The 27,312-nt window shown below is 56.7% G+C and overlaps 1 protein-coding gene across 1 annotated transcript; it reads right to left on the bottom strand.

The window, feature by feature from the left end:
• Positions 1 to 1,084: 1,084 nt before the first annotated feature.
• On the bottom strand, positions 1,085 to 19,921 carry LMNA (lamin A/C; the record flags this gene model as incomplete). The annotated part of the gene is made up of 12 exons (XM_079697782.1): positions 1,085 to 2,017; positions 2,294 to 2,563; positions 3,419 to 3,508; positions 3,939 to 4,058; positions 4,167 to 4,274; positions 4,704 to 4,926; positions 5,020 to 5,240; positions 5,796 to 5,921; positions 6,124 to 6,294; positions 6,555 to 6,680; positions 8,013 to 8,169; positions 19,566 to 19,921. The coding sequence occupies 12 exons, from the start codon at positions 19,919 to 19,921 to the stop codon at positions 1,991 to 1,993; spliced, it is 1,995 nt and encodes a 664-aa protein (XP_079553908.1). The 3' UTR covers positions 1,085 to 1,990.
• Positions 19,922 to 27,312: the final 7,391 nt, after the last annotated feature.

Raw genomic sequence — 27,312 nt, 5'->3', positions numbered from 1 at the left:
AACAGGGCTTGAACCCGTGTCTCCTACATTGGCAGGCTGCGCCACCAGGGAAGACCCTTCTCACTGACTTTTGACTGCAGGCTCAACTCCTCTGTACCAGGGAATATAAACTTATATTTTATCATCACTATTTTCTTTTCAGAGGGGGAGCATAGTGTCACAGAAGTAGGGGTCTACAGCCAGGACCCTGGGCTCTCTGCCATCTACTAGCTGTGTGGTCTTGTCGAGTTAACTCTGAGTCCCCATTTCCAGGGGCAAAGGGGACAATAACCACCTGTCAAGACAGTATGAGGGTCAAATGAAATAGCGCAGAGATGCTTTGGAATCTATAAAGGGCCAGAGAAAGTTTGGTTCCTATAGCTCATTTTCCCTGTTTGGGGCCCTTTCCCTCAGTCTGGGCTCCTCATTCCCCCAGATGATAGGCTCCCTCTCTGAGGCTCCTACTCTGCCTGACACGTCCCTTTGTCCACAGCAGTCCATGTTTTCTGGCTCCCAGTGGAATGTAAGGTCCCTGAGGACACTGAACACACTGTCTTGTCCATTTCCCCGTCCCTGAGCTGAGCATGGAGTGTGGCGCAGAGGGACATTAACTGCTTGTTTGCAAAGTCAGTCCTGCCCCTTTCCTGCTGCTCTCACTGGCTTCTATTCCCTCCTCCCCATCTGTCCTTGCCCCAGGTCCTGAGATGTCACCACCCTCAGACTGGGTCCATATCATCATATGTCTCAGTATTCACACCGAGTTCAGGGTGCGGCACAAAGAAGGTGCTCGCTAAGTGCTGGCTGGTTGAAGAGAGCTTGGAAGGAAATGCTCTCCTTCAGGCTCTGCTTCTCTGAGGGACTTATGGAGAGAGAGCCCTGCACTGGGTGGGCAATGCTCAGGTCAGAGCCTCTCCCCATCAGCCACCGCTGGGTGCCCAGATGTGCATCTGAAGCTCTGAGGGCCTTGTCGTATCTTCCCTAGAGCAGGGGCAAGGCTGGGCGGTGTGAGGATGCAGTGACTGAGCGACATTTGTGTGTGTGTGTGTGTGTCTGCCCCTCAGAACACACAGTGACGCCCACCAACAAAGACAGACACCACAGCAGCCAGGGGTAGAAACAACTAGTGTATTGATTTGGGGAGGAGAGAAAGGGTGCAGATGGGAAATGGGAGGCAAGGGGCTCCTTAGTGTTTGCCAAAATCCACTGCCACACACCCTTGACCCTTCCTCACCTTCCTCCTCTGCGGTGGGGCCCCAGCAGGCTCTCCCCCATTCTAGTCAGCCTCCCTCTCCCTCCTCCCCTACACCCACTTGACCTCGACCTCCAGTGACTGGGCAGAGCCCACCCCTGGCTCTGAAGCTGGGTGACGGCAGGCTCATTCTAACCTTTCTTCACCCTCCTTCTACCTCCCACCTCATTCCCATCTCTTGTCTAAATAACATACAGAAAAAGCAAGCGCAGCTGGTACCTGGGAGAATCAAGTCATCCCGGGGCTGGGGGCAGGGGGGAACTGGGGGCGGGGCAGGCGGAGGAGCCTCAGCCAGGTGTAATGGAACGATGGGGGATGGCCCAGGGGCCTGGCTCAGCCCTACTCCCTCGGAGGCTGGCGGAGAAGACTCCACACCTGCCTCTCAGGCACCATGTCACAGGGTCCCCGGGATGGGGGCAGCAGGCAGGGCAGAAAAGCAGAAACTAGGCTCTGTAAAAAGCATCCCTTTCCCTTGGCTCCCTCTTTGGTTTTAAGGCAGATATGGAGTTTCCAAGAAGCAGGGAAAAAAAGGGGGGGATTGAGATAGATGCGCTTTTTGGGGGGGCTTATGTTTTTCCTTCAGTATAAAACCACTGTAGAAAATAACTTCTCTTAGAAAAAACAAAAACATAGAAGAAAAAACAAAGGGGTATTTTTCTTTGGCTTCAAGCCCCTTCCCAGGAGGGGCAGGGCAGGGGTGGGGCATGAGGTGAGGAGGAAGCAGGAGGCCTCCGCCCCCATCCCTGCCTGGCAGGTCCCAGATTACATGATGCTGCAGTTCTGGGGGCTCTAAGAGAGAAGAGAGAAGGGGAGAGGTGTGAGCCGCAGCACCCGGCCCATACCCTCCCTCCCCTTACCCCCCGCCCCGCCCCTGCCCTCCAATCTGGGGCTCAGACAGGAGGGGCAGGACGCAGGAGCGACCATCTAGGATCTTGGGCTTCGGGGAGGAGGCTCCCACTCCCCCGGGCTGCGGAAGAGAAGGCTCTCCCCCCACAGGGCCACCCTAATCCTCAGGGACCAGGGCCCCCCTGCCTGTGGGGGTGTGGAGGCAGAGGGACAACTCACCTGGGGTCGGGGTCTGGAGTTGCCCAGGAGGTAGGAGCGGGTGACCAGGCTGTCCCCGAAGCTGCCACCCCCACTGCCCCCCACACTGCGGTAGCTGCGAGTGACTGTGACACTGGAGGCGGAGGAGCCAGAGGAGATGGATCCGCCCACCTGGGCTCCTGAGCTGCTGGCAGACGCCTTGTCTGCAGGCTGCCCGCACGTCCCGCACAGCACGGTGCGCGAGCGCAGGTTGTACTCGGCGGGGTCCCCCGAGCTGCTGCCGTGGGAGCCCTGAGGAGGGAGACAAGGCTCAGGCCTGACGGCGAGTGTGAGACTGACTGCTCAGGCCCAACACCCAGGCTCCACGCTCCTGCAGGCTCCCAGTTGCCAGGCGGGAAGGTGGGGTTCTGCGCTCGAGTAACCTAACCTAACCTAACCTAACCTAACCTAACGGCAGGTGGGCGATAGGGCTTAGAGTAACCTAACCTAACCTAACCTAACGGCAGGTGGGCGATAGGGCTTAGGGGGCCGGGGCTGGGAAGGGAGGACACGAAAGGGGGCAGGGTCAGGAAGACTTGGGGACAGAAGACAGGGAATGGGACTTGTGGCTTTGACTCTGTCCTAGCTACTCTGAGCTTAAGAGGGAAAGGAGAGAGAGTGAGCAAGCTTGTAGAGCAGCAGGCATGCAAAATTAATTGGGAAGTGGGGTGGGTGAGAGAGACCGTTCTCCCAGGAAAAATGGGGGAGATGAGAGGCCATGCAGGTGACAGGAATGGGGAGGAGACAAGAAAGGGGATGCATGCAACAGAAATTGGGGGAGAGAGGCAGGGCTGGGTGCCCCACATCTGTCCTCCCATCCCTGTCCCAGGAGGCAAATCCAGACCCTTGTCCACTGCTCCCATGGGAAGACTCCATGGCATCAGAAAGTTCCACTCCCTTCCTTACCAGAGTAGGGAACCCAGACACCTGGGTTCCCTGTTCAAGGTATAGGGAGGAGAGAGAAGAAAAGCCAGGGCAGCAAGTGAAGTTCCAAAACATTCTTTAATGAAAAGATTTTGGGGGCACGGGGAGGCCAGGGAGAGGCTGTCCCCAGGCCTGGCTGGGTGCCCCAGCGTGGGCTTGGCCTCAGCGGCGGCTGCCACTCACGTGGTGGTGATGGAGCAGGTCATCTCCATCCTCATCCTCGTCATCCTCAACCATAGTCACTGAGCGCACCAGCTTGCGCATGGCCACCTCCTGCCGGGGATACGAGAGCCCCAGGGGTTAGGGGCTCAGGGCCAGGGGAGGAGTGTGCAGCATACCCAACCCAGTGACCACCTAAGAACCTTCGAGTGGCCCGCCCTTTGTCCAGCCTGCTGCTTACTCTGTCCTCTGTGGTACTGGAGCTAAGGAACTTGTTTCTACCCCAGGGTGACACTGTCAGACTCTCTGGGCAGGAGCATGGTCTGCCTTAACAATCCTCACTGTCTAACCTCCACCCTTCCTGCTGCTGGGGGAGGCAGCTTTGGGTCTGCACACTGTGTGGAGAGTTTGGGGCCTGGGACTGCACAGGAGAGCTGGGAGAAAGTGGCCCTGAATTGGCCCCTTTGGGTTGGGGGCAGCTAGCTCCTACTTTGGCCGTCAGGGGAGCTTTGTCCAGTAAGAGGCCAGCCTGCAGCATACTCACTTCCCCAGTGGAGTTGATGAGAGCCGTGCGCAGGCTGTTTCCACAGCCCCAGGTGTTCTGTGCCTTCCACACCAAGTCGGTAGGGGGGCTATGGGTGGCCCCAGCTCCTGCAGCCCAGATCTGGGGGAGGGAGAATTAGAGAAGGGTGCTCACTCCAGCACTCCCATCCTCAGGCCAACCCATCCCCACCCGAGGCCACCCCAGAGTCCCAAACACCCTGCCACTCACCGTCACCACCTGACCAGCCTTCAGAGTGAACTTTGGCGGGAAGCGGTAGGTCAGCAGGGGATCATCTCCATTCTGGCGCTTGATCTGCCAGTTGCCCATGGACTGGTCCTGCCAGGGAGAGAAGGGGAAGGTTGGGGGAGGCTCGTTCAGGCTCTTGGATTTATCTCACTCTATTCCGCCCCTCACTGCCTTCCCCCTCAAGGATAAATAATAGCTACATCTATGGGCTCTTGTGCTGTGCCAAACACACTCAGTACTTTCATTTCCCAAGAATTCAAAGGGTTAGGGACTATTATTATGCCCATTTTACAGATGAGGAAACCGATGCTCTGAGAGGTTAAATAAATTGCCGAAGGTCTCACTGCCACTGATGAGTCCCGGAGCCAGGACTAGAACCAGAGTGTGGAGGAGATACCCACACTGCCCTGGTCTGCCTCTGATGGGAGGAACAGCCCTCCCCGCAAACTCCATCCCTTCACTTTCCAGGTTTTCTCCCTAACCTGGATGCATTCTCTTAGACCCAACCTGGGGGACTACCTCATTGGACTTGTTGCGCAGGCGTACGAACTTGCCCTCCTCATCCACCTCCTCCACGGCCACACGCCCGCTGGTGCGAGCGTGCTGGGAGAAGCTGCTGCGGCTCTCCGTGGACTCCAGCTTGCGCTTTTTGGTGATGCTGCTCCCGCTCTGCGTCTGGGACGAGTGGGAGGAGGCCCGGCCGCGGCTGCGCTGCGAGGTGGGGCTGGGGGACAGGCGTAGCCTGCGGAGGGGGAGACAGGATGGGGGGCCTAGTCAAGGCTGGTGGCAGGCCGGAGGCGGCCGCTAGCACCTCCCCGACTCCCGCACAGCCCACCTCTCCTCCTCGCCCTCCAGGAGCTTGCGGTAGGCGTGGATCTCCATGTCCAGGGCCAGCTTGATGTCCAGCAGCTCCTGGTACTCGTCCAGCTGCTGTTGCATCCTTGCCCGCATTTCCCCCATCTCCCGCTCCTTGTCCGCCAGCAGCCGCCGGCTCGTGTCCCGCTCACGGGACAGCGAGTCCTCCAGGTCCCGCAGCTTTGCTTCCTTGGCCGCCAGCTGGGTGACGGGGGGCAGGGGTCTGATGAGCTCCCAAGGGCCCCAAGTATGGAGAGGTAAGGGGCAGGGGGCACCCAGCTATCCTCCCCAGGATATCCAGGCTCCCATCAGAGCCTTTTATGGCTCTAATGTGGCCTTGGCTGGCTGGCGACACTGGGGGAGGCCTTCTCAATATCCAACTGAAATCTCTTAATCTGAGGCTAGAATCTATTTCCTCTGCCACAAGTGGCACAGCCAGCTAGAAGAATACTGATGCTTTTAACACCTCACACTGGGTCTCGGGGCAGATCTAGGAGTTAGGGAGGATAAGAATGATCTCCATATTCAAATGGGAAAACCAAGGCTCTGAGAAGCGAAGGTCTTACAGGTGAGATAAGAGGTAGTCCTGGAACAGCAAACAGGTCATCTGACTCCAAATCCTAGGCTTCTTACTCAGCCTGTGGTCCTGGGGGCATGTTCTGTCCACTACACTCCCCTCCTCAGGACTTCCACCTGACATCCTGACATCCTGCCCAGACTATTGGCTGATGGGGAGGGGCAGGGTGGGGGCATCACCTGCTTCTGGAGCTGGCTGAGCTGGGCGGAGAGGCTGTCGATGCGGACGCGGGACTGCTGCAGCTCCTCGTGGGCGGCCCCCATCAGGTTGCTGTTCCTCTCGGCTGACTGCCTGGCATTATCCAGCTGGAGGGGAGGACACAGGGTTAGGGCTGCAGCGACCAAAGGCAGGAGGGACCTGAGAAGGGCATCGCTGCTGCAGCCTCAGGTCCCGGGTACCCTGAGCTCCTGTCACCGTCCTCCTGATCTCCCACAGGACATCTCAGGGTGGGCGGGTGGAGGGCTGCTGGGGGCAGAGGCAGCAAAGGAGCCACGGGAGAATAAGCACCTTGGCAGAATAGGTCTTCTCCAGTTCCTTCTTGTACTGTTCCACCTGGTCCTCGTGCTGGGCCCGCAGCTCCTGCAGGGCATCCGCCAGCCGGCTCTCAAACTCACGCTGCTTCCCATTATCGATCTCCACCAGGCGCGTCTCATGGCGGCGCTTGGTCTCACGAAGCTCCTGGAAGGGTTGGACCCAGAAACCAAAATCAGATCTAGTCCTTCAAGGATGAAACCCAAGTTCCCAGCCCAGTCCTAACCCTGAATGGAGTCACTGTAAAGCCCCACTTTAACCTGGGGGCTGGCCACCCCCCAAATCCCCATCCACTAGTACAAGGGAGTCAGGCAGGGAGCTCTGCACACAGCTGATCCCCCAGCCCCAGCTCTGACATCTGTCACCACCCAGCCCTGGTCCTCCGGTCTGCAGGGCGCAGTTCCCACCTCACTGTAGATGTTCTTCTGGAAGTCCAGCTCCTCCTTCAGGGTCTGCAGCCTGTTCTCAGCATCTACCCGCCGCAGCATCTCATCCTGAAGTTGCTTCTTGGCCTCACCCAGGGCTGCCTCGAGCTGAGAGGAAGGGGGCAGAGGTCAGGGAGAGGGATCATAGGACATCAGAGCTGGAAGGAAGCTGAGAAGTGGGCTGCGCCCAGCACATCCCTTTATATGTGCAGAAACAGGTCTAGGGGAGTGAGAGCCTTGGATACCCACAGAGGTAATAATATATTTATTCCCTCACAGTAATGATTCTGGGTAGGTACTGTGCTAAGAAAAAAAAGACAGTACCTCCTTTCTCTGGCACAACATAGCAAGTGCTATAAAGGAAGTATATCCAGAGTACAGAAGGAATATGAGGGAAGGAACCAAAGTGTGCCTGGGTTGGTAGAGGGGGCTTCCGGGAAGGCCTCTAAGAGGCTGAGATCTGAAGGACAGGTGAGTGAGGCAGACAGGAGCCAAGTGCAAAGGCACAGAGGAATGAAGGCACACATGTGCACTTCAGCATCTCCAGAAGGCTCAGTACTGCTGAAGCCTGAAGGACAGGGCTCAGGGGGTAGAGTGATAGCAGAGGTGGCCAAACTGGAAGGCAGGGGCTTGATCATAGAGAGACGCGCCCTTATCTGCCACGAAACAATCCTCTGAAGCTCGAGCAGGGGCGCACCTGTCTTAGATCTTCATCTTAGAAAGCACAAGCTGGGCAGTGCAGCTGGGAAGGGCTGGGGGCAGGACCTGGGAGGAGAATGGCCCAGCCTTGGTTTTCTTGTCAACCTGCTGGCTTCTCTTGGTCTCTCCACGGTGTACCGTGGCAGCAGGGCCTGGGAGGGAAGAGAGCCCAGGACAGAAGCTTGGTGACTGTCTCTAGTCCTGGCCCTGCTCTGAGCAGATGTGGCTGTGAGACTGGGAACAAGCCAGCTTCTTTGATTCTGTTCCTTAGCTTGTAACATGAGAGATTAGAGGCTAGAGTAGATAGCAAAGTGTTTTGAAAGTAAAGATCATCGTATACATGCTGAGCACTGAGAACATGCATCCATATGTGATCAACCATCAGCTCCTGATCAGGGCTCTGTGGACAGTCTACATCCTCTCCTGCCTCCCAGAGAGATCATGGCTCTCTATAGCAGGGCCAAACCAGGAGGGATCCAGGGCCAGGCACAATTCATTGCAAAGTTAAATGGAAATGGCTTGTGGATTCTTTTAAATTCACCGTGCTAGACAAGATGGGCAGCAGAGGAGGATGCAATATGGTCTGGATGGGTGCAACGATGGTAGGACATGGGAATGGCTCTGATGCCACGTGACAGGTCAGACCGGGCACTTCCTGAGGGGGCCTGGGGTGGAAGAGTGAGTGTGCATTTGTCAGGGGAGGGGGGACAGATGTCAGGTGGCATCACGGGCGGGCCTCACCTTGGCCACTTGCCCCCGCAGGTCATGCAGCTCGCCCTCCAGCGTGCGTTTCTCACTGAGAGCAGTGCTCAGTGCGGCCTCCTTGGAGTTGAGCAGAGCCTCCAGGTCCTTGAGCCGGGCCTGGGCAGCCATCAAGTCTCCCTCCTTCTTGGTATTGCTAAGGAAGCCAGGGAAGAGTGGGTTTAAAAGGAGAAGTCTGTGTTCCTAGAGAGAGCCAGGTCCCCCAGGGAGAGAGAGAAGTCAGGTTCTGGGAGGTCAGCTGTGGGGCCTGGCTCTGCTATCCCTCAAACTGCCAGGGGAGGGCATCCTTGACTTTGGTTTGTTTGCATCTCCCTACCGCTGGGGCTGGACTCCCACTTCCCCCAAGGTCCCCAAAACCCCCTTCCTGCTTCTCCACCCTTCCCATGACTCAGTACTCAGGAACGTGCCTGGGGCCAAGGGCAAAGCTCGATCCCGTGAGATGAATGCTTTTCCCTCTCTCCCCTCCCATTCCTTCCCAAAGAGACAGAGCCACCTTTGTCTCCTGCCCCTTCCCACAGAGGGCCTTAACCTTCTCCCCCCACTCCACCCACCTTCCATTCAGCCAAGCCTCCTTCCCTGCGGGTACCCAGACAGCCAGGCTCCTAGGCCTTGGGTCTGTGTGTCCCTAACACTTATCAGTTTGAGACCTAAAGGTGTCTGTCACCTCCCCTAGTCCCTTTTACACACCGGGGACTGCTGGGAGGGAAAGTCTGGTTAAAGCTCAGGGAGACCTGGGATGAGGACAACCAGGCATGGTACTGACCCTTCCCTTTCTCAGACCCAGTCTGGGTTCCCTGATCTGGGCAGAGCACAGGGGTTCCAGCCTCCCTCCCTCTGGGCCTCATCAGAGCCTGAGAATGCTGAGCCTGACACATGGACCACAGGCCTCAGCATCTGGCTCCAGATGTGACCCCCAGGCCTCCAGGTCCATCTGGGTTCCAGCCTTGAACCTCCCCACTCCTCAAACTGGGTAAAGCTTTAGCTAGAACCAACCAAACAGGGGTTGCCTCTGCCACCTCCCTTCCCTTTCTGGGCCGCTGATGATTTTTGCTGGAGAGTGACCTAGAGAAATAGAGGGATCCTATTTTCTTAAAGACCTCTGGGGAACCCAAGAACTTTTCAGTTGTAATGATCCCTTCAGCAATGTGTGGTGAGAGAAACCACTAGACCCAGGGAGTGGAAGGAAAGAGCCAAGCGGCCTGGTCCCAGTTGCCATCTGTAACTCATCAGACTTCAAGCATGAACCCACCATGGCAGATGGAAAAAAGGAAAACCAAACGTGGGCAGGGGAAAAAAATTCTATCCTGGAAAGGAGAAAAGTGGCCCTGCCAACATTTTTCTCCTGCCACCAAAGCCCTCAGCTCCAGGAGACCCAACAATTCACTGTGAAGCAGGATGGAGAAGGCTAGACTGGAGGCAGCTCTGGACGGAGGGCCCGAGACTGAGATGGTGTTCTCCTGCCACCAGCTTAGATTTCAAACAGGAGCCACCTCCCCTCCAACTGGGCTCCACTGGGAGGGGGACAGAGCAACGCCCAGACAGGCAAGGAAAGGACCCGAAGACCTGGGGGGAGCACCCCCAGCCTGCACGCTTGCTCTGTCCAGGCCTCTGGCCACATCTCAGAACAAGCTGTTTAATGCAACAGCGTCTGTCTCCTGTGAAAAGAGGCCCTTCCAGATCTGGAGGATGTCTCCCCTCCTCCGTCTCAGCCAGAAAAGCTAAAAATAAAGTCAAAACCCAGCTCAGGTTTTGGCTGCCATCCGGCCCAGCCCCTGGCTGGGAGCATAGCCCCAACTTTCCATGACTTCAGAACTTTTCCGAAGCTGTGGCAGCTGCAGGGCGAGGAGGGAAAAAGAAGAAAAACCGCTGGTAAAGCGAAGCGACGCAGCAGACATAGATTCCGAGCCCCTTGGGCTGACTCCAAGGTTGGCAGGGACTTCCCAGCCAAGAGGCCTCTCTACCCTGCAGGCTAACGGCTGCAGCTGGCCATCCTGGGAGGCTCTCAGAATTTAGAGAACTAGAAGGAGCTGAGCATACGTTCAGCTTAACTCCCTCCTTGTACAGATGAGGAAACTGAGGCACAGAGGAGGAAGGTGAGTGACCCAGTGTCAAGCACAGCAAGCAACTATGGGGACTAGGGGTGGGGGGCGGTCACAGTTAATTCTGGCTGCTGATCAGGACTCCTCCTCCCCCTCCCCTCCCTCCTCCCCCTCCCCCTCCCCCTAAGCCACAGGTCTAGAGAGAGCAGAGAAGCCAGCAGGAGAAAGAGGGCTCCCAGATCCAGCCAGCCTGAGCTGGGAGAAGCAGGAAGGAGCGCCGTGATGCTTTCGGAAGGCATCTCAAGGGTGTCTCTTCCCTAGTCCCGCCTCCCTGGCCTCCCCAGACACCAGAAGAGGAACATCAGAAGTTCTCCTTGGAAATACCTTTCCTGTGGCAGTGCAACGCAGCACTGACAGAGGAAAACAACGGAGCTGCGCGGTCCCTGTCCTCGGGGGCTCACACAGCCTGACAACTGCAGGACTTTGTCCTTCAGTATAACCTCTTCAGTTCCTACTGCTCCCAAAGGTGGGGTGGTAGTAATACTAATATTAATACTGATACTCAGACTAATACTAATAATCATATAATGACAGCAAACACACCTAATTGCGTACAAGATACTGCTCTAAATATTATAATATTAACTCACTTAATCTCCACAGCTTCCCTACTGAGATAGGTGCTAATACTACGTGAGTGAGGAAACAGGCACAGAGAGCTTCGTCCAGGGTCCCTCCAGGGTCCTACAGCAAGTCGGGAGCAGAGGTGGAAATCACTGATGTACTGCTCTACCTCCCGTGCTATAATGGCCTCCAGAGAAATTAAGGGGGCGATTTTCCTTCCCCTCCTGGAGGCTTTGATTAGCGCTTAAAAGACATGTGATGAAAGGACTGCAGATGAGGGAAACCCCAAGCAAAGAGAGGGGAGCAAGGAAGAGCCTTTGTGGTTTTCTCAGCCGTGTTTGGGGAGCTCCACTCTGTGGGGAAGCAGCTGCTGTCACCCATGGGCTCATGACTCAGACCTCAGGAGCTCTGTGGCCAGGAAGCCACAAGCACTCCCCAAGAGACCGCTGGGGGTGGCAGTGCGGAACCCAGTGCCTCTCCAACCTCCTCCCCAGTCTTGCCTGACCACCAGCTCCAAATGCGTAGTTGGGGTCTTCAGCCCTAGCAGGGACCCCAAGCAGACACTGGCCAGGCGTTCAGCCCCAGAGTGGTGCTGCTGCCCGTGCCTGAGTCCACTGGGGGCTGGCGGTGGGAAAGCAGGGTACATGCTGACTGCTGCCCCACAGCTAGGGCAGGGAGGACTGGGCTGGCAGGGAGGACAGGGTGGGGCAGGCAAGGGGAGCTGGAAGGGTGGGAACCAGGGGCTCCACAGGTGACTCATCCTCAAGCACACAATACTCTGGCAGGGGTCGGGAAATCCTTTGGCGCTCACAGGGGAGACCCTGGCTTTACCTACGTTCTGCCCCAGGCCCCGTGCCATGCCAGTGGGTTGCCGGCTTCTCCCTCCCATCCGCCAGGCTCCTCCCACACAGGAGTGGCTCCATCCCAGCGGGCTCATGAGGCAAGAAGGGCTGGGCATCCTGTTTCTAACTCTTCCCACCGTCTGGCATATCTGATCGCAGAAGGAGGGACGAGTGGGGTGGGGGAGGGCAGGGGAGCAGAGAGGAAAAGAGTAAGGTAGAAATGAGACCTGGGAGCTGGCGCTGTGGCCCCAGGCTGGGGCTCTGTTACGCTGAGGCTGGCTGGTGGGATAGGGAAGCCAGGCTCCAGGGCCACTGCAGGCCAGGACTCTGGGGGCTGCCTGGGGGGGCGGGGGGGGGGGAGGGAGAAAGGCACGCAGCACAGCAAAGGGGCTGAGGTGGGCACTGGGCCAGGCGCTGACCCGCCCGCTGAGTCACCCTCCTCAGCCCAGCTCGGATGCCAGATATGGAAGCCAGGGCCGGCCGGCCGCAGGCCTGTTTGGGCCCGCTTGCCGGGAGCAACTTGCTAGGCCCCGAGGGAGAGGCCCCCATTTCCTCCGCTGAGCTGAGGAAGAGACATGGGGAGCAGCGACAACGGGCTAGGGCTAAAAATAAGAAGTGGGAGGGGCAGACGGCCAGGGGGCGGTGGAGGAGTCGGACCAGCCCAGCCGGGGCTCCCTCAGACCCGCCCCTGTCCCCTCACTGGCCACGCCCCAGCCTCACCGGCCCTCCGAGTTCCCCATCGCCGCCGGTCTGAGACGGGAGGAGGGGGAGGGGAGGCAGGCGCACAAAGGGCCCTGAGCCCCCGAGCGTCTCCTGCCTCACAAGAAAGGGAGCCCCCTGTGGCTGGGCAGGGCAGAGCAGGGCTGGGGGCAGAGCAGTGAGTCCCAGCCCTGCTGGCTTGGCAAGAGTTCTCCCCTCTCCTCCCAGGGGTCTAGACCTCGGCCCAGGCTGACTCCCTGCCAGGTGATGGGGCGTCTCCAACAGCCACCCCAAGCCGGCCGCACGTTCCTCCTTTTGTTCCAGCAGCTCCCCAAACTGAAATGTATCCTTCCCTCCCTCCACCTATCCAAATCCACGCCCCCACCTCCGTTTGAGCCCCGCCTCAGCCCTGCGCCTCCAGATCCAGTCCCAGCCCTCTCTCCTCTTCCAAGTGCGTTCAGCTGTTGTTTTATCTGCTGGTTTATTCTCTTTCCAGTAATAAGTGTGTCTCGGGGCTTTTTCTGTATGTCCCCAAATGCCCTGAGACTAGGAGGAGCTCAAGGCTTCTAGGGGGACCTCCTCCTGGACCAACTCCTGCCCTTTTACAGATGGGGAAACCGAGGCCTGGAGAAGAGCAGCCTCAGACCCTAAAACCCTGCCCATCCGGTCACCTGAGGACACTCGCAACAGATGGAGACAGACACAGAAAATGGCATGACACACACAGGGGGCGAAGAAAGTAGACGGAGACACCCAGGGAGAGAGCCTGGAAGACACTTCGACTTCTGCTCAATTGCTGGGAGCCACCCCAGTCTGAGAGTGATGATACAGAGACTTAGTGAAACAGCCCTCAAACATCAGCTACTCCCACAGCTGTGTGTGGAGCCATGAAGTTTGACGGTCCCCCACCCCCAAAAGTAACCACTGCTTGGGTTCCTGGCTGGTCTGTGGGTCTGCCATCACTTTCAGGTATGGGCAGGACGTGGATAGGCTGGGACATCTGGTTCCCCACTCTGGCATTCAAGGCACCAGCCCTCTCTGGAAAGGAGGCCTTGAAGAGAGGAACTGAGGGGGCACGTGTTCCAGGGACTTAGAAGCCCCTTGAGCCTCCACCAAACGCCACCCTGTGAAGTTCTGAATGTCCTGCACCTGGAAAGCACATGGTAGAGGTCGACCCCCAGTATGTGGGTGCATGGGCCTCCCCATACAGGCACATGCACCCACAGCAGGCAGGGCTCTGCTTCCGCACGCCTCCCTTGGGCGTGACACCTGCCACATATGCTCGGGGTCTGAGGGTCCTCAGATCCCCTTCCAGAGCCACCAGGCTCCCAGCTGTCTTCGCCCCAGACAAAGCCAGGTCTAATTCCAAGCAGAGGGAGGGTTGGGATGGGGGAACTGGTGCTGAGAAGGGGGACAGGAGGCCTGTTGACACGTTCAGACGCAACTCCAGCAGAGGCGCTGGGACTGGCAGGGGGCCAGGCCTGAGTCACAGCTGCTGGGTGTATCAACGTGGCATTGTGCAGAGGCAGGAGAGGCCTGCGGCCAGAGGCCAGGGCGCTGGGGTCCTGGACAACAGGCAGCGGGCTTCCTGACCTACCGCTCCCTCCAGGTCCCGAGCCAAACTCCACTTTCCTTCTTCCTGGCCTGTTTCTCCAGAAATTATTCCTGTGTTGTCATAAAAATGCAGGGCTGAGGCCTGGGAACATACCAGAAGAAGTGGGGGCATGGAGGGGAGACGGAAGGCCTGGGAAGAGGTAGGATGTCCTGGGGGTGGGAGGGAGGGAGGCCACTGTCCATAAGGTGGGACATTTAGGGGATCCCTACAAGAAGGTGACTCAGCAGTCCCTTCTTAGGACGTATTAACCCTCCGCCTGGTGGCTCGTGGTTATTAACCCTGACAGCAGCGGGAAGGGGGTGGGAGCCGCACCCCAAGATGGAGAGAGGAAGTGGGGGAGGGCCGAGGAGTTCTGGTACCACTGCATTCCAACTCCAGCCTGGGAAGATGCAATGCTCTCTCCCAGCCAGCAGAGGGTGGCAGCGTTGGAGCTTCGGGAGGAGGAAGGGGGTGCCTTGGCAACCCCAAACAGCCCCCTCTCAACTGCCCAGGTCTGGGACCCTTGAAATTAAGGGTCTCTAACTCCCCTGAGCCAGTCCCTAAAGGGACTCCTGTGTTCTGCTCCCCTCCATCTGTCCCTCATCTGATTCAGGCCCTCATCCGTCTTGCTGCCACTCAACAAGAACACCCATCATAGTTTTCAATAAAAGGCCATCCCTCTGCCTTTTCTTCTCTGACTGGACAAGTTCAGGGTCTCCCGTCCACTCTCTACTCTGCCCTCTACCGTGACTCAGCTCCTCTGCTGGGCCTGGGATTCCAGCCAGAATTATTCCTGGTTTCGACAGGCAGGATTCAAGCTTCCTCTCCCACAAACGGGCAGGGGGAGCTCCTGTCCCCCCACCCTGCCCCGCCTCCTTCCCAAACTGTCCCCTTCCTTGAGAGATTGTTAAGGGCCAAGACTTCCTCACAGCCCCAGCCTCAGGTTGCGGGTGCAGGAAGGATAGAAGGGGGCAGTTCAAGGTCACCCCTGCACCTCCGTCTGATTCCGGGCTCATGCTGTCTAATCCTGGCCAGCACTAAGGTAACAGTCCTGCCCGCCCCAGAGCCTCCCTTCTTCCCCAACACAGGTCCATGGGACTCTCCCTCTCCTGCATGATACAGCCTACATGACATGTCCTGAAGGGAGACGCACTAAAAACGTAGTGTCCTTTCCTACTAGCAGTAAAAACAAAGCATAAGCCAAGGATATAATGCCGTAATAGTTAACCGTTTCTCACAAACTTTCTCTGAGAAAGAGAGGAGGGTGTTAGTACTTTTAATTCCAAGCTTGTGGGGAATATTTCTGTTTCGAATAGCATTGGTTATTAATTATATTCGATTTTCAAACTTATAGCGTGGTATTTTAGAGGACTGTTTTCTCACTTTGTGGGTCATTGTACTACTCTGGAACCGGAGGGATCTCTGGAGACCTTCTGCCCTAACCCCTTTCTTTTATAGCTAGGGAAATCCAGAGATGGGGGGTGATTTGCTCAAGGTCACACAGCAATTTAGCGGCAGGGCCAAGCCTAGAACTAAGGACATCAAGGGCCAGGGCTGTTTCCGCTACCTCCTGCTACCTGTCATTTTGTTGGTGGACCACCTTGCCTCTTGTTAAGCAGTAGGAGATGCTGCAACCTTCCCCAAAGAACCTCTTTCCTGCTATCTCCAAGAATATTAGAGCTGGGCCTGTGTCATCTTCAGTACACAGGGTGGGGCTCAGGGAGGTGAGAATGGAATGAACTGCCCTGGGCCTCTGAGCCAGACCTGGTCTTGCCTGCTGCAGCTGCTAGAGGTGGTCAGGGGCTGGGGAGGAGGGAGGCAAGGGAGGGGGAGCAGAGGGCACAGCTGGTAGGTAAAGGCATCTCCTACCAGTTGTCCCCACAGCTGTCCCTGCCTTCAGCCCTGACACTGAGCTACTGAATCACTGGGGGTGGGACTGGGAGTGGGGACAATGGGCACGTCCCATGCAAGAGTAAGTCTCAGATTCCTGGAGGCCAGGGGATGTGCTGGGCCGGGAGGCATCATCAATCGGTGGGAAGGCAATCAGGGGCCCTGGCAGGAATTACTGTCTTTCTTGTTTCTCTTGGGCTCCTTAAGTACTTACTGCTCAGCCCCCAGGGTTAGCTGTACCTTCTTCTTTCCGTTTGAATAAGAATGTGGACTTCAGGGTGGGGGTGGGGGAAGAGATGACACCAGGAGCTCCCTCAGCTGAGGACTGGGGCCCAGGTACCTTCGAAGGCCTCCATCCCTGTTATCCTTATGTATCTGCCAAAGGGCACAGCCTCCTGCAGATCCAGGTAGACAATTCCCATGACAAGTCCCAAGACAGTCTCAAGACAGGAATCACCAGCCTCCCTGAGCTCTGTCTCATGATCCATGGCCTGGCAGGGTCCTGGGTCTTTCCAGGTATGGGATGTGGCAAAGGCTATTGATCAAGTGTTAACAGGCCCTGCAGGACAGCAGAACGTTAAGACAACACTGGTCCCAGAGCAGAATCTCCAGACTGCAGGAGTGCGCCTCAGTCATCCCAACCCGCCTTCCAGATCCTCCAGCCTGTCCCCTAAGCTAGAGAAGTAAGGTTTAATGGTACGAGCACATAACTAAGAACCAGAAGGCCTGTGCTCAAGTCCTGACCTGTCACTCCCTTGCTGTGTGACATGGCACAAGCCTCTACACCTCTCTGGCTTTTGCTTTTCTTATCCTGATGAGAGCTTGGATGAACCTGGGCCTGGCAGGTCCCTGCCTGTCCCAACCGGGGCCGCAAAAGGTGGGCAATTCAGGAAGTCGTTGAGCACCCAGGCCTTGTCTGCGGGGGAAGAGACGCTTCTGCTTTGTGGGGCTGGGATCTCCCCACTTCTGACTCAGCCTTCCTCCACCAGTTCCGCATGGGAAGACACAGACCCGGGCACCATCCCGCAGCCCAAGCCCATAACTCTAGACTCAACTCTAGAACTACTTGTGCATACTGCCTGTCAGGAGTCCCGGTTCCAGACCACCACCAGAACAACCCTAGGAAGGAGGCAGAAAAGGATCCCAGGATGCAGTGGGGAGTGGGGAGCAGAAGATGCAGACATTCAGGCCCCCATCCCTCCCTTTCAGACATCTGCTGTCTCCACCCTGTCTCTTGCTGTCTCTTGTAAAGCCACCAGGGTGGGAGAGAGAGAGGGGGGCAGCATCTGAGTCATCCACCCAGCTGTCCTGCTTGGGGTGGGGCCTAGTTCCAAGCCTGGACCCCAGGCAGACCTTCCCTGATGCTTTTAACCGCCTCATTCTTCCCGCACTTAGGTGTCCAAATCCCTGGGGCTCCAGAATTGAGAGGATGTGTGTATGTGTTTGTGGGTGGGGGTAGTGGTTCTGCTTGCAGCCTGTAACCCAGCCTGATGAGAGGGTGCCCCAAACCCCTGGGTGTGGTCAAGGTACCCAGGCTGGGCCAGGAATCCCCACAAGATCTTACAGACAGCTCTGCATCCCAACCCAAAGCCTGGCCCTGAACTCTGAGCTCTAACTAAACATTAAACCAGGCAACACTTTCTCTCTAGGCTTTAGTGGGAGGAGTTAGGACAATGCCTTTCTCCCTCTCCCAAATTCTTCATTCTACTCCGCACCTCACCCTGAGCACAGCAGACGCAAAAGGGAGCAACAAATCCTTGCTCCTCCCACTGGGGACATAGAACAGGACAGAAACCCCAACCTGAGCCCTCTTTCTCTCCACCCTGCCTCCCATCAGCCTAGGATCCAGGTGTGCAAACCCGCCCCCCTTTTTCCGGAAGTCCAGCCTCCCCAGCCAGGATGAGTGGGGGAGAAGAGAGGCAGGTGGCTAAATATAACAAGTACACACACCACCCCCGGCCCTGCTCCACATGCGTGCACACCCGCCTGGTGTCCCAGGCCCGGACAGCTGCACCAGGAGGCAGAGGAGACAGACTGGCGTGGCCGGGTTAGCGAGAGACCATAGACTCCACTTGTTCTGTTCCCTGATCAATGCCTTCCCCAGAAAAAGATCTGCTAACAATGCCCTTCACTGGGATCTGCAAGGTAGCAGTTTGGTAGTTGAGTGGACTAGTTTAGAACACTAATTCTCTGGGACTCCCCTTAGCTTGCCTCCTGTCTGTCCTGCTAACTAAGTTACTCCTATCACTAGTGGACAATGACAGGAGTGATCCCTTTCAACAGAAATAAAGTCACCCTGAGTACCCTGGTGGCCTAGTGGTTAGGATTCTGGGCTTTCACTGCCATGGCCCGGGTTCGATCCCCGGTCTGGCCGGGGAACTGAGATCCCCACAAGCCACAGCCAGAGTTGGGGGCGGCAGGCAAGTCACCCTGCCTCTCCACACAATTTCAATTTCCATCTAATCTTCACAAGGGGATGATGGATCTGCCACACCCACCATGCCTGGGGCTAGGGGCTCATGAAGGGGTATAAAGAGCACTGAATACACAGAGGTTCTGAGAAGAGCATGAGTCTGGAGAAGATGATGCCAAGGGAAAGAAGGAAAGTCAAACCATACCCCACCCCAACCAGGGATCTCCAAGCACCTTTAGTGCTCTTTGGCTGAGGTCTTCATAGAAAACAAATTCTTGGGGAGCTGAAGAGGGCCTAAACTTCCCAGCTCCAAAGGCCTTTTTAGAAAAGAGGGAGGAGCCAAGTAGGGTGCGGTAGAGTGGGGCAGGGATGGGTAAGGTAGGAGTGGCCTGAAGCTTCCAACGGCTGGATTTCAAAAATGTCACTATATTCTGGTAGTTGAACAAGGCAAAGAACAACAACAACAAAAAGTCAGCGGCTGAGAGGACTGGGCCAGAGCAAAGGCTGCTCAGCTTGGCTGGGAAAATGAAAGCGGCTCACCCCAAGGAGGGAGGCAGGGAGCGACAAGCTCCCAACACTCGAAGACTCCAGGCAGAGGGTGAGGGTGGGATGGGGGAAGGTGGGGAAGGAGGGAGGCAGACCTGGGCATAGCACAACTTCCTGAGCTGGGAGCCTCTGCCCTCTGTCTCCCTCCCTCCCTTGCATTCCTGGGCCAAGCAGGCCAAGGGCTGTGAGAGCTGTGGGGAAGCCGCTCTCCTGGAGCTCTTTGGTGGGCCTGTCAGAGTCCAGGGAAGGTCCCAGACAGGTAGGGAGTGAAGGAGAGCTTCCCAACTCTTAGAGAGAACCCGGGTAAGGGTCGTGCCGAGGGGGCCATCACCATGCCCCTGCAGGGGAAAAAGGGGGTCACCCTGCTTTGGTGACCTCTCTCCAGCACCACTGGACATCTGCCAGCTTGGGAGCTCTGTCTTAGTGGGTGTCATGTGTTCAGAGCCAGGCTGGGCAAAGTTGGCACAGTGCCAGGCCTGCCAAGAAAGTTCTAACAGGAGCCTTTCACCCACTCCAAAGTGTCCTGGGTGCCCAGATTTCTTAGACCTGGCAGGGCCAGTTCCGCTTTGCCCAAGACTCTCCCCCAGGCCCCAAATGACTGGCAAATCCCACCCTGACAGAATGTGGACCTGCCACCAGCCCCTACTTGGCCCTGCTGCCCGCGCCGTTACCTTATATATCCCACCCTCTCCCAGAGACCCCTCCCTTCTCTGTCCTGTCTTGACAATTTCCCTTGGCACTGCCAGTCACCCGCTGGGGGCGGTTCCGGTGAGGGAGGAGACTATAACGCAAAGTTATCAGCCGCCTGGAGCTCGGCAAGGGCGACAGTCCGCCCGCCCTCTCTGCGCCTCTCCCGGCCCCACGCCGCCACCTGGGCGCACTCACCGTGCCTTGAGCTCCTTGAACTCTTCGCGCACTTTGCTCAGCTCCAGCTGCAGGCGGGCGCGCTCCTTGGCCACCGAGTCGAGGGTCTTGCGGGCATCCCCGAGCTCTGCCTCGTAGGCGGCCTTGATGCCGGACACCTCGCGGCTGACCACCTCCTCGGACTCGGTGATGCGAAGGCGCAGACCTGCGTTCTCCGTCTCCAGCGAGCGCACACGGTCGATGTAGACCGCCAAGCGGTCATTGAGCTCCTGCAGGTCCTCCTTCTCCTGCAGCCGGGTGATGCGGGTGGGCGACAGCGGGGTGGAGCTGCCCTGCGCCCCACTGCGGGTGGCGCGCCGCTGGGACGGGGTCTCCATGGCCGGCAGGGTGGCAACGCTGCCCGCGGGGCAGAGGTCCCGGGAAGGGCAAGGGGCTCGGGCCGAAGGACAGAGACTGCTCGGGGTGGGAGCTCGCCGGCCGGCTGGCTGGCTCTCGTCTGGCTCCTGGCAGACGTGGGGATCTGGGCCGGGCGCTGTCGGACCTCGGGATCTGGGTTGGCCCGTATGGATGCGGCGCTCCCGCGAACACTCTGAGTCACCGGCGCCCGAGCAAAGGCTCTAATAGGTCTAGGGAATGGGAGGAGGGGCCACTGCTCTTAAAGGGGCCGTCGCATACCCACGGGGGGTTGGGGGGGGCGGGAGGGGTGAGGAGGGGAGAGGACCACCCGGCGGTGGTGGCGGCGGCGGAGTAGGTCTCTACCCTCTCTCGCGCACCCCCGCGTGCACGAGGCTTAGCAGAAGCTCGCGTCTAGGTCCCTGCCTGCTCAGCGCTCCAAGCTACAAGTTTGCCCCAACTCCCTCAGGCCTTGGGGGTAGAGGGCAGAGCCAAGGGGTGAGGGTGGGTGGGCAAAGGGCGGGGGAGAGAGGGAAAGTGGGTGTAAAGCAAGGGAGGGTGCCAGGCAGGCAGATCCAGGAAAGTAGGGGGAGGGCTAAGGCTGGTGCCCATCAGGGTGACTCACTCTTCTTCCACCACTGGCTCCCCCTTTCCTCCCCATAGTGATAGTGAGTCACCCCTACCCCGCCCCCCCCCAAATGTGGGCAGTCCATTCAAAGCTGCATCTCAGGATGCCAGGGTGGGGTGGGGAAGAATGCCTGGGTTCCCTGGGGTGGTTGGAGGGAGGGCTGCAGCAAAGTTCTCGATCCTGAGTTCCTTTTACACCCTCAAACTTCGGGTGGGGACCAGGAGTTTGGAGTCGCTCTTTTCCTATCTTCTGCCCCAATTTAATCTGCCTTCAAAACCAACCATTGGGTCTTAGACCCAAGGAACAAGCCACAGGCCCCAGAGAAGGCCAAGAATTGGACCCAGGCACTGCCCATCTCCTGCCCCTTTCCTTTGGATTCAAGCAATTGGAAAAAGAGCCTGCCTTAGGTTCCTCCCACTTCAGTCCCTTTCTACTCCTCACCCCACCCCACCAACTCTAGGACTGTACTTATTTTTTTTTCCAGGACTGTACTTATTTTAATGGATAATTTAAAACAGATACCAGAGCTGTGCATGCATTCATCACATTGCCAGGACACCAGGTCCCAGATTTTTGTGGTTCCCAGAGGGGCCTGAAAGGGGGAGCAGGGCTGGGGGCTGGACAGCCAATGTTGGGTCTCTATCCTGGTTTCAGCCAGAGAAGGGATGGTGGGAGGTAGGGACAGCAAAGACTCCCACAACCTTGCTGGCTGCAGGGCCAGCACTGCACTTATCTCTACATTCCTCTCTGGCCAGGTCTGCTTTGCCACTGGCTCTGGGGAGGGGCCAGGCCTTCTCACAAAACAGGATCACCCAAGTCCCCAGGCTTCCCCACCCCAGGCTCTGGAGCTTCCATCCTCAGGACTCATCAAAGACTTCTACTAATCAGCCTTCTACTCCCCTCCCTTATCCTGGCCCTGGCCCCACCAACCATCTCATCCTAAGAGGTGGCAGTGGCTGAGGCTCCAGAACCCATGTGCTTTCCTGCCCTTCCCCTGTGGCCTCCACAGCTTATTCTCTGATGAGCAACGGGGGGAATTAAATTATGTTGCTGACTTCTACAGCTCCAGGATATCAGGATGCGCAAGAGAAGCAGAGCTGGACAGGTCCTCTGTTCTGGGTTCTGGAGCTGGCTTCAGGGGGACAAGGGGCTGGAGCGGGATTAAGGCAGGGACTCTTGAGTATTCAGGGAGAGGAACCGGGAAGGGGATGCTTAGGTTCCCATCTCTAGGGGGGTGACTGGCAGTGTGGTGAGTATACAGGATGCACCCATTTGAGGGACTCAGGATATGGCTTCCCCTCCTTGCAGCCCTCTCCCCCAGGGCATGGCACTCACCTTCAGCTTCCCAGACAAAACAAAAAGCCTTGTTCTGTTTCTCCCTCTTGTACTCTCCAAACCAAAAGCAGAGGCAGGGTGGGTGTGCCAATGAAACGTGCGGGACACTGGCTGTTCCCACTGCCTTAGCCCCCACTCCACTGAGCGTCCCCCCGCCCCCCCATCCCCCCCAGTCCCTGCCTGGCCTGGCTTCCCCTCCTGGCTGGGGAAGCAAATCCACGCTTAACCCTTCCTAGCTCAGACCTCCCCATCTTTGGAGAAAAGAGGCAGGAGAAAGAAGGGGGGGAACTCACCCTAAGTTTCACTCTAGGTCCTTTCCAAAGGGTCACCCCACCTTACCACCACCACAATGGCCTCAATCCTAAACATGAACTTCGAAGGGACTTTATCTTGAATATTCCATCCTAACTCTGAATCCCAAATGTCATCATCGGCTCTCTTGCTGCCAGGTGTAGATCACCAGTCCCAGAAGAAGCAGGAGAAAGCAGGGAAGGCCAGGTCCAGATGAGCGGAGCCTGCTGGGGGTGAGGGCTGGGGGGAGTTGTGACTGGGTGGAGACCAGGTTCCAATCTTTCTTATCTCCCACTTGCTATGTGATGACAGGTCTGCTACTGAATTCTCTGGGCCTCGGTTCCCTCATCTGTAACGTGGGTAGTGTGGCTACCAAAGACATGGGGGTTGAGCTACTATGTTTGCTCTCAAGGGAGTTGCCCACTTGTAGGGAAAACAGAGGGAAAGGCAAAACCAAGCACAAGTGGTTAAAGAGCAGCATAGAACCCTTAACTGGATAATGATTTCCAAATGGATCCCGGAAGCTGGGAGCTGGAACATTAATAAGTGATATCAGAATATAGTTGTTGAGTCCAAGGGGTGGTTTGGGCAGTGGAGGGGCACTTATCTTGAAGACCAATGACCTTGGAGGGGGACCCGCCTCTGTTCCCATAGCATCCTGGGCCTTCCTCTGACCCTGCCTCCCAAAAGTGCTGTGAGGAACAGGAGGGACCAAATCCTGGCCATCTGTGTCCCCAACATTTGGCCCAGAGCCTGGCACACAGGAGGTGTTCAGTGTTTCTTAAATGAACAAATGCATCTGGTCCTGCCACTTTTTCAGGTGACTGACTTTGGGCAAGTTATTTCTTTTCTTTCAGCCTCAGTTTCCCCATTGCAGCATGGGGATGCTGCAATGATTAAGTAACATGTATTTAAAGGGAGGCTCCTTGGAGGAGGTAGATTTCGGGCTTTACAGAAGTGCCTTATACATAGATAGTGAGTTCACTCATCCAACAAACATTTATTGAACACCTACTGTGTGCCAAGCACTGAGTTAGACACTGGGAGACAGCAGTGAATAAAACAGACAAAAATCCCTACCCTCATGGAGCTGACATCCTAGTGGAGGGAGATGGTCCATAAATAAAAGACAAAATTATAGTTTGTTAGAAGGTGGTTAAGTGCTATGAAAATAAAATATAAAGTGGGATAATGCTCAACAAACCGGGTAACTTACACTTTGACGCTCTTCATAGTTGCATGTTTTCACATACATTCTCAATTTCGTTCCACAAAACCACCTTATGGGCTGGAGATTATTTCCCTGTTTCGGAGCTGAGGCTGACTTTCCCAAAACTAAACAGTAATAGGCCGAGCTCAGAACTTGGACAAGGCAGCCAGGTCCAAGACTTCACTATCTTATGCCACTTTGGCAGGACGTGTGGGAGGAGTAGGGGTGGACTGGTGCAGGGAGGAAGTCTGTGTAGAGGTGCAGAAGCGGGAAAGAGCTGAGGAGGGTGCACAGCTGAGCTGAGCAGGGAGACACTAGAGGTGAGGCAGGAAAGTGTGGGAGGAAAGTCAGGACCAGGACCAGAGAAGGGGGAGATGGAGGCAGCCGCCTGGTTCAGGGATGGGGCCTGCGAGAGAGGATTCTTGCTGCTTGATAAGCCTGGGGTCAAGAAGGAGAGAGGGGGACTTCCCTGGAGGTACAGTGGTTAAGACTCCACACTTCCAATGCAGGTGGCCCAGGTTCGATCCCTGATCAAGGAACTAGGTCCTGCATGCCGCAACTAAGAGCCCGCATGCCGCAACTAAAGATCCTCCACGCAGCAACGAAGATCCCGCGTGCCGCAACTAAGACCCGGCACAGCCAAATAAATAAATTTTTTTAAAAAAAAGTCTTCAGATAGTGCCGATGTCCCCTGTGGGGCAAAATCACCTCCAGTTGAGAACCACTTATCTAAGATCATATGGTAAGTAGCAGAACTGGGATTGTAATATAGGTGGACCTGACTCTGAAAGCCAAGCACTTACCCACCAGGTTATAATCCTGGACAGGTAGGAGTGAGAGAGAGGAGGACTCGAATGGGTCCTAGGCCACTGGGGAGGCACTTATACTCCCCCATAGGGGTGGGAAGAAGTAACTCTTTGGCGGAGGGTCTAGGGAGTGGGGGCTGATTTGGAGAGTCAAGGCCATAGTTTGAGGATCCCTTTATAGTGAGTTCTTGAGGGAGGGTCCCTGTCTTATTCATCCTTTGATCACAGGGTCTCGTACTAAACACCTGTTGAACTGCTGAGTCACTTGTACACAGGTGATTATTATAACCTTGAGGGTGGAAGGACTTGCCTGTTCTTTAAGTGGCTGCCATGTACCAGGCACTGGGCTAGGGGCCGTGTGTGGGTGATCCCACTTAATCTTCACCTTAGCCTTATGAGGGAGGTATTATTATCTGCATTTTATCAATATATACCAAAACCCCAAAACTCCGAGAGGTTGACTACTTGACCTAAGGTAGCCCAGCTGACTAGACTGCCTTCTTCCTACCCAGACTCAGCTAGATGGAATGATGCAGGTTCAGGGCAATTAGCTTAGCTTAGTTCAGCCAGGAAGGCCCTTAGAAGGAGCGTGTGTTTGACAGCCGTTTGGAAAGACAGAGAACCCCTCATTCGAATGAAATCTCACCCCAAAAGCCCAAGATACTAAATGACAGAGGCAGAGCCTCTCTAGTAGGGAGATTTGGGGACTCCTGCCTGGTGATCCCTTGCGCCTCTCCCAAGAGGCCCCCAGGGCTCTGGGGAATAAGCCCCTCTCTTTACAAGTGGCTTCTAAGGCCAGAAGAGGAAAGATTTGCCCAAGATCACTCAGAACCCCCGAAATAGCACTCTGACCCCATCGCATGCTATCACAGGAGACAGGACAGCACTCTGGACCTATTTGAGGGGCTAATCCACCTCAAGAGACCGGCATTAACGTCACTGTGACATAGGGGTGCTGGCTGCCGAGCCAGAGCACGGTTCTTTTCCTTCAGGGCTCCAGCCTGGCCAGAAGGGGCTGCTGGATAATGGATAGAGAACTAACCCTTTACACCTCATACCTGGCTGGGCAGGTCTCCCAGGTGTGATCCTTTCACAATTAAGATTACTACTGTAACCCTCGCCAACCTCTTAGAGATGCCAAAAGCAAACACCATTACCCCCAAGATTGAGGCTTGGGCAGGTTAACTGATTTGCTCAAGGCCACACAGCAGACAGGTGTCAGAAGCAGGCCCCAAACCCCAGGTGTCTGCCTCCAGGTTGACTATATCCCACCTCTCTTCAGCCCAGGCCCCGAGGAGACCGATCCAACAGCAAAATCGGGAGAGTCCGCCGGGAAGGTCCTGCCCAACATTCCAAACCCCATCCCCCTCCCAACTGGGCCAAGAAACCCGCCCCACCTGTGAGCCTCAGGTTTCCAGAACTGTCACAGTACACACCACAATACACAATACTGCCACGGTACACACCAGACTAGGGCGCAAAGAGGAATTCGGCAGTGACATTTTCCTCTCTCCTCTCCAACCCCCAGCTATGGCCCCTCCCCACCTGGTGAGGGTCGGGGAGGGGAGGTAGGAGTGAGAAGGGGCGGGGCACCGGAGACATGGGTGGAGCCATGTGGAGCGGCAGATCAGTTGGGGCGGTAGTGTGACTCGGGCTCCGACTGGGTTGTTCCTCCCTCCACGCCCCGCCCCGGCCCGGAGGCGGGCAGTGCTGACGGCTGGTGCTGACGCAGGCGCCTGCGCGTGGGCGGCTGCCTGTGAGTCTGTGTGTATCTGTGTGTGTGTGTGGTTGCTGGGGCCTCCCGGGTCTCCTAAATGGGGGTTTCCTCTCCCTGTTGCCAAGGAAACAAACAGAAGCTCCACAACTCCAGGACTGGGGCTGGAGAAAAGGGTCCCCAAGCCCTGCACACCCGTACACTTGCAGGAAGTGAGGTAGAAAAGGATTCCCTGTCCCCCTCCCCTCATCCACGTAAGGACCAAACGTTAACAAATGTGGGGCCTGAAACTGGGGCCACCTGTCCTGTTTGCAGAGCATTGAGGAGTTTCCTAAGACAAAGGACAAGGGACTTGTGGTGCTCAAACCGGGACAATTCCTGGCAAACCGGACAATCGGTCTCCCTAAGTGTTCATCCAATTTTTGTAGGGAGGCTTTATTTTTAAAATATGAGAATATCTTTTACAGATTTTACACAGAAATATGACCACGTGCAAACATGGGCAGACTCCTCTGAGGGTTCCGGAAAGGCCAGGAAGGCTCCCCGGCCTGCAACTGAGGGTCCCTGAGCTTCACCTTCGTTACCTTCACCATAAATCCCCCTGAGGCTCCAGCCCCTGCCTCTCCTAAGCTCCTCAGGGCCCGCTTTGAAGACTACCCCCCCACCCCCACCCTACCTCCCCCACCTCGGGCACTCACACCAGGGGGGGGTCAACTGGGAAAGTGAACTCTCGAAAGGAGAATGGTGGTTAATCTGCAAGAGATTTCCTGATGGGTGGATGGAGCAAAGGGCACTTTCTGGAGAAGCGGCTGGGACTGCCAGGTGGGGCAGGTGGATGGGCAGCACCTCTGCCAAGATCAGGAGCTCCTGGAGGGAGGCCCATGGGATGGGGAGGGACTGCCTTGGGCCAGTGCTTCATCATTCATTGCCTAGAAGCCAGAACTTCAGAGCTGGGAGGAGTTAGGACATCATGCAGACCAACCCCACTCATTTCTAGACCTGCCTTGGTCCAACTTCCCAGATTTCCCCTTCCCACTATCCCTAAGCCACCCACAGGTCTGCCCCAGAGTAGCACCCCATTTGCCTTCTTTGTCCAGTAAATCCAAAGCTCACAGGGCACCCTGAGAGCGCACCTCACTTTGGCCATTGACCCCTGAGGGGCTCTTCATCACAGTGATAGGTGATGGGGAAACCACTGGAGCAGGGGTGGGCAGCAGGGGGCTGGGAGGGACAGGATGCATGGGCTGAGGCTGGTGTGCTCTCAGGCTGCCCAGGGAGGGGCCAAGGGGGCATCTGTTTCCTCTTGGCCAGGATTCCCTCCATGCCACCCCCAGAGGAGGTGAAAAATGGCGCTGGCTTCCTGAAGCGGAGCTGCCTGGCCTGGGAATGGA

Source organism: Hyperoodon ampullatus (assembly GCF_949752795.1).
Source record: "Hyperoodon ampullatus genome assembly, chromosome: 2".
Lineage (NCBI taxonomy): Eukaryota > Metazoa > Chordata > Mammalia > Artiodactyla > Ziphiidae > Hyperoodon > Hyperoodon ampullatus.
This window is presented reverse-complemented; position numbering and strand designations above follow the sequence as displayed.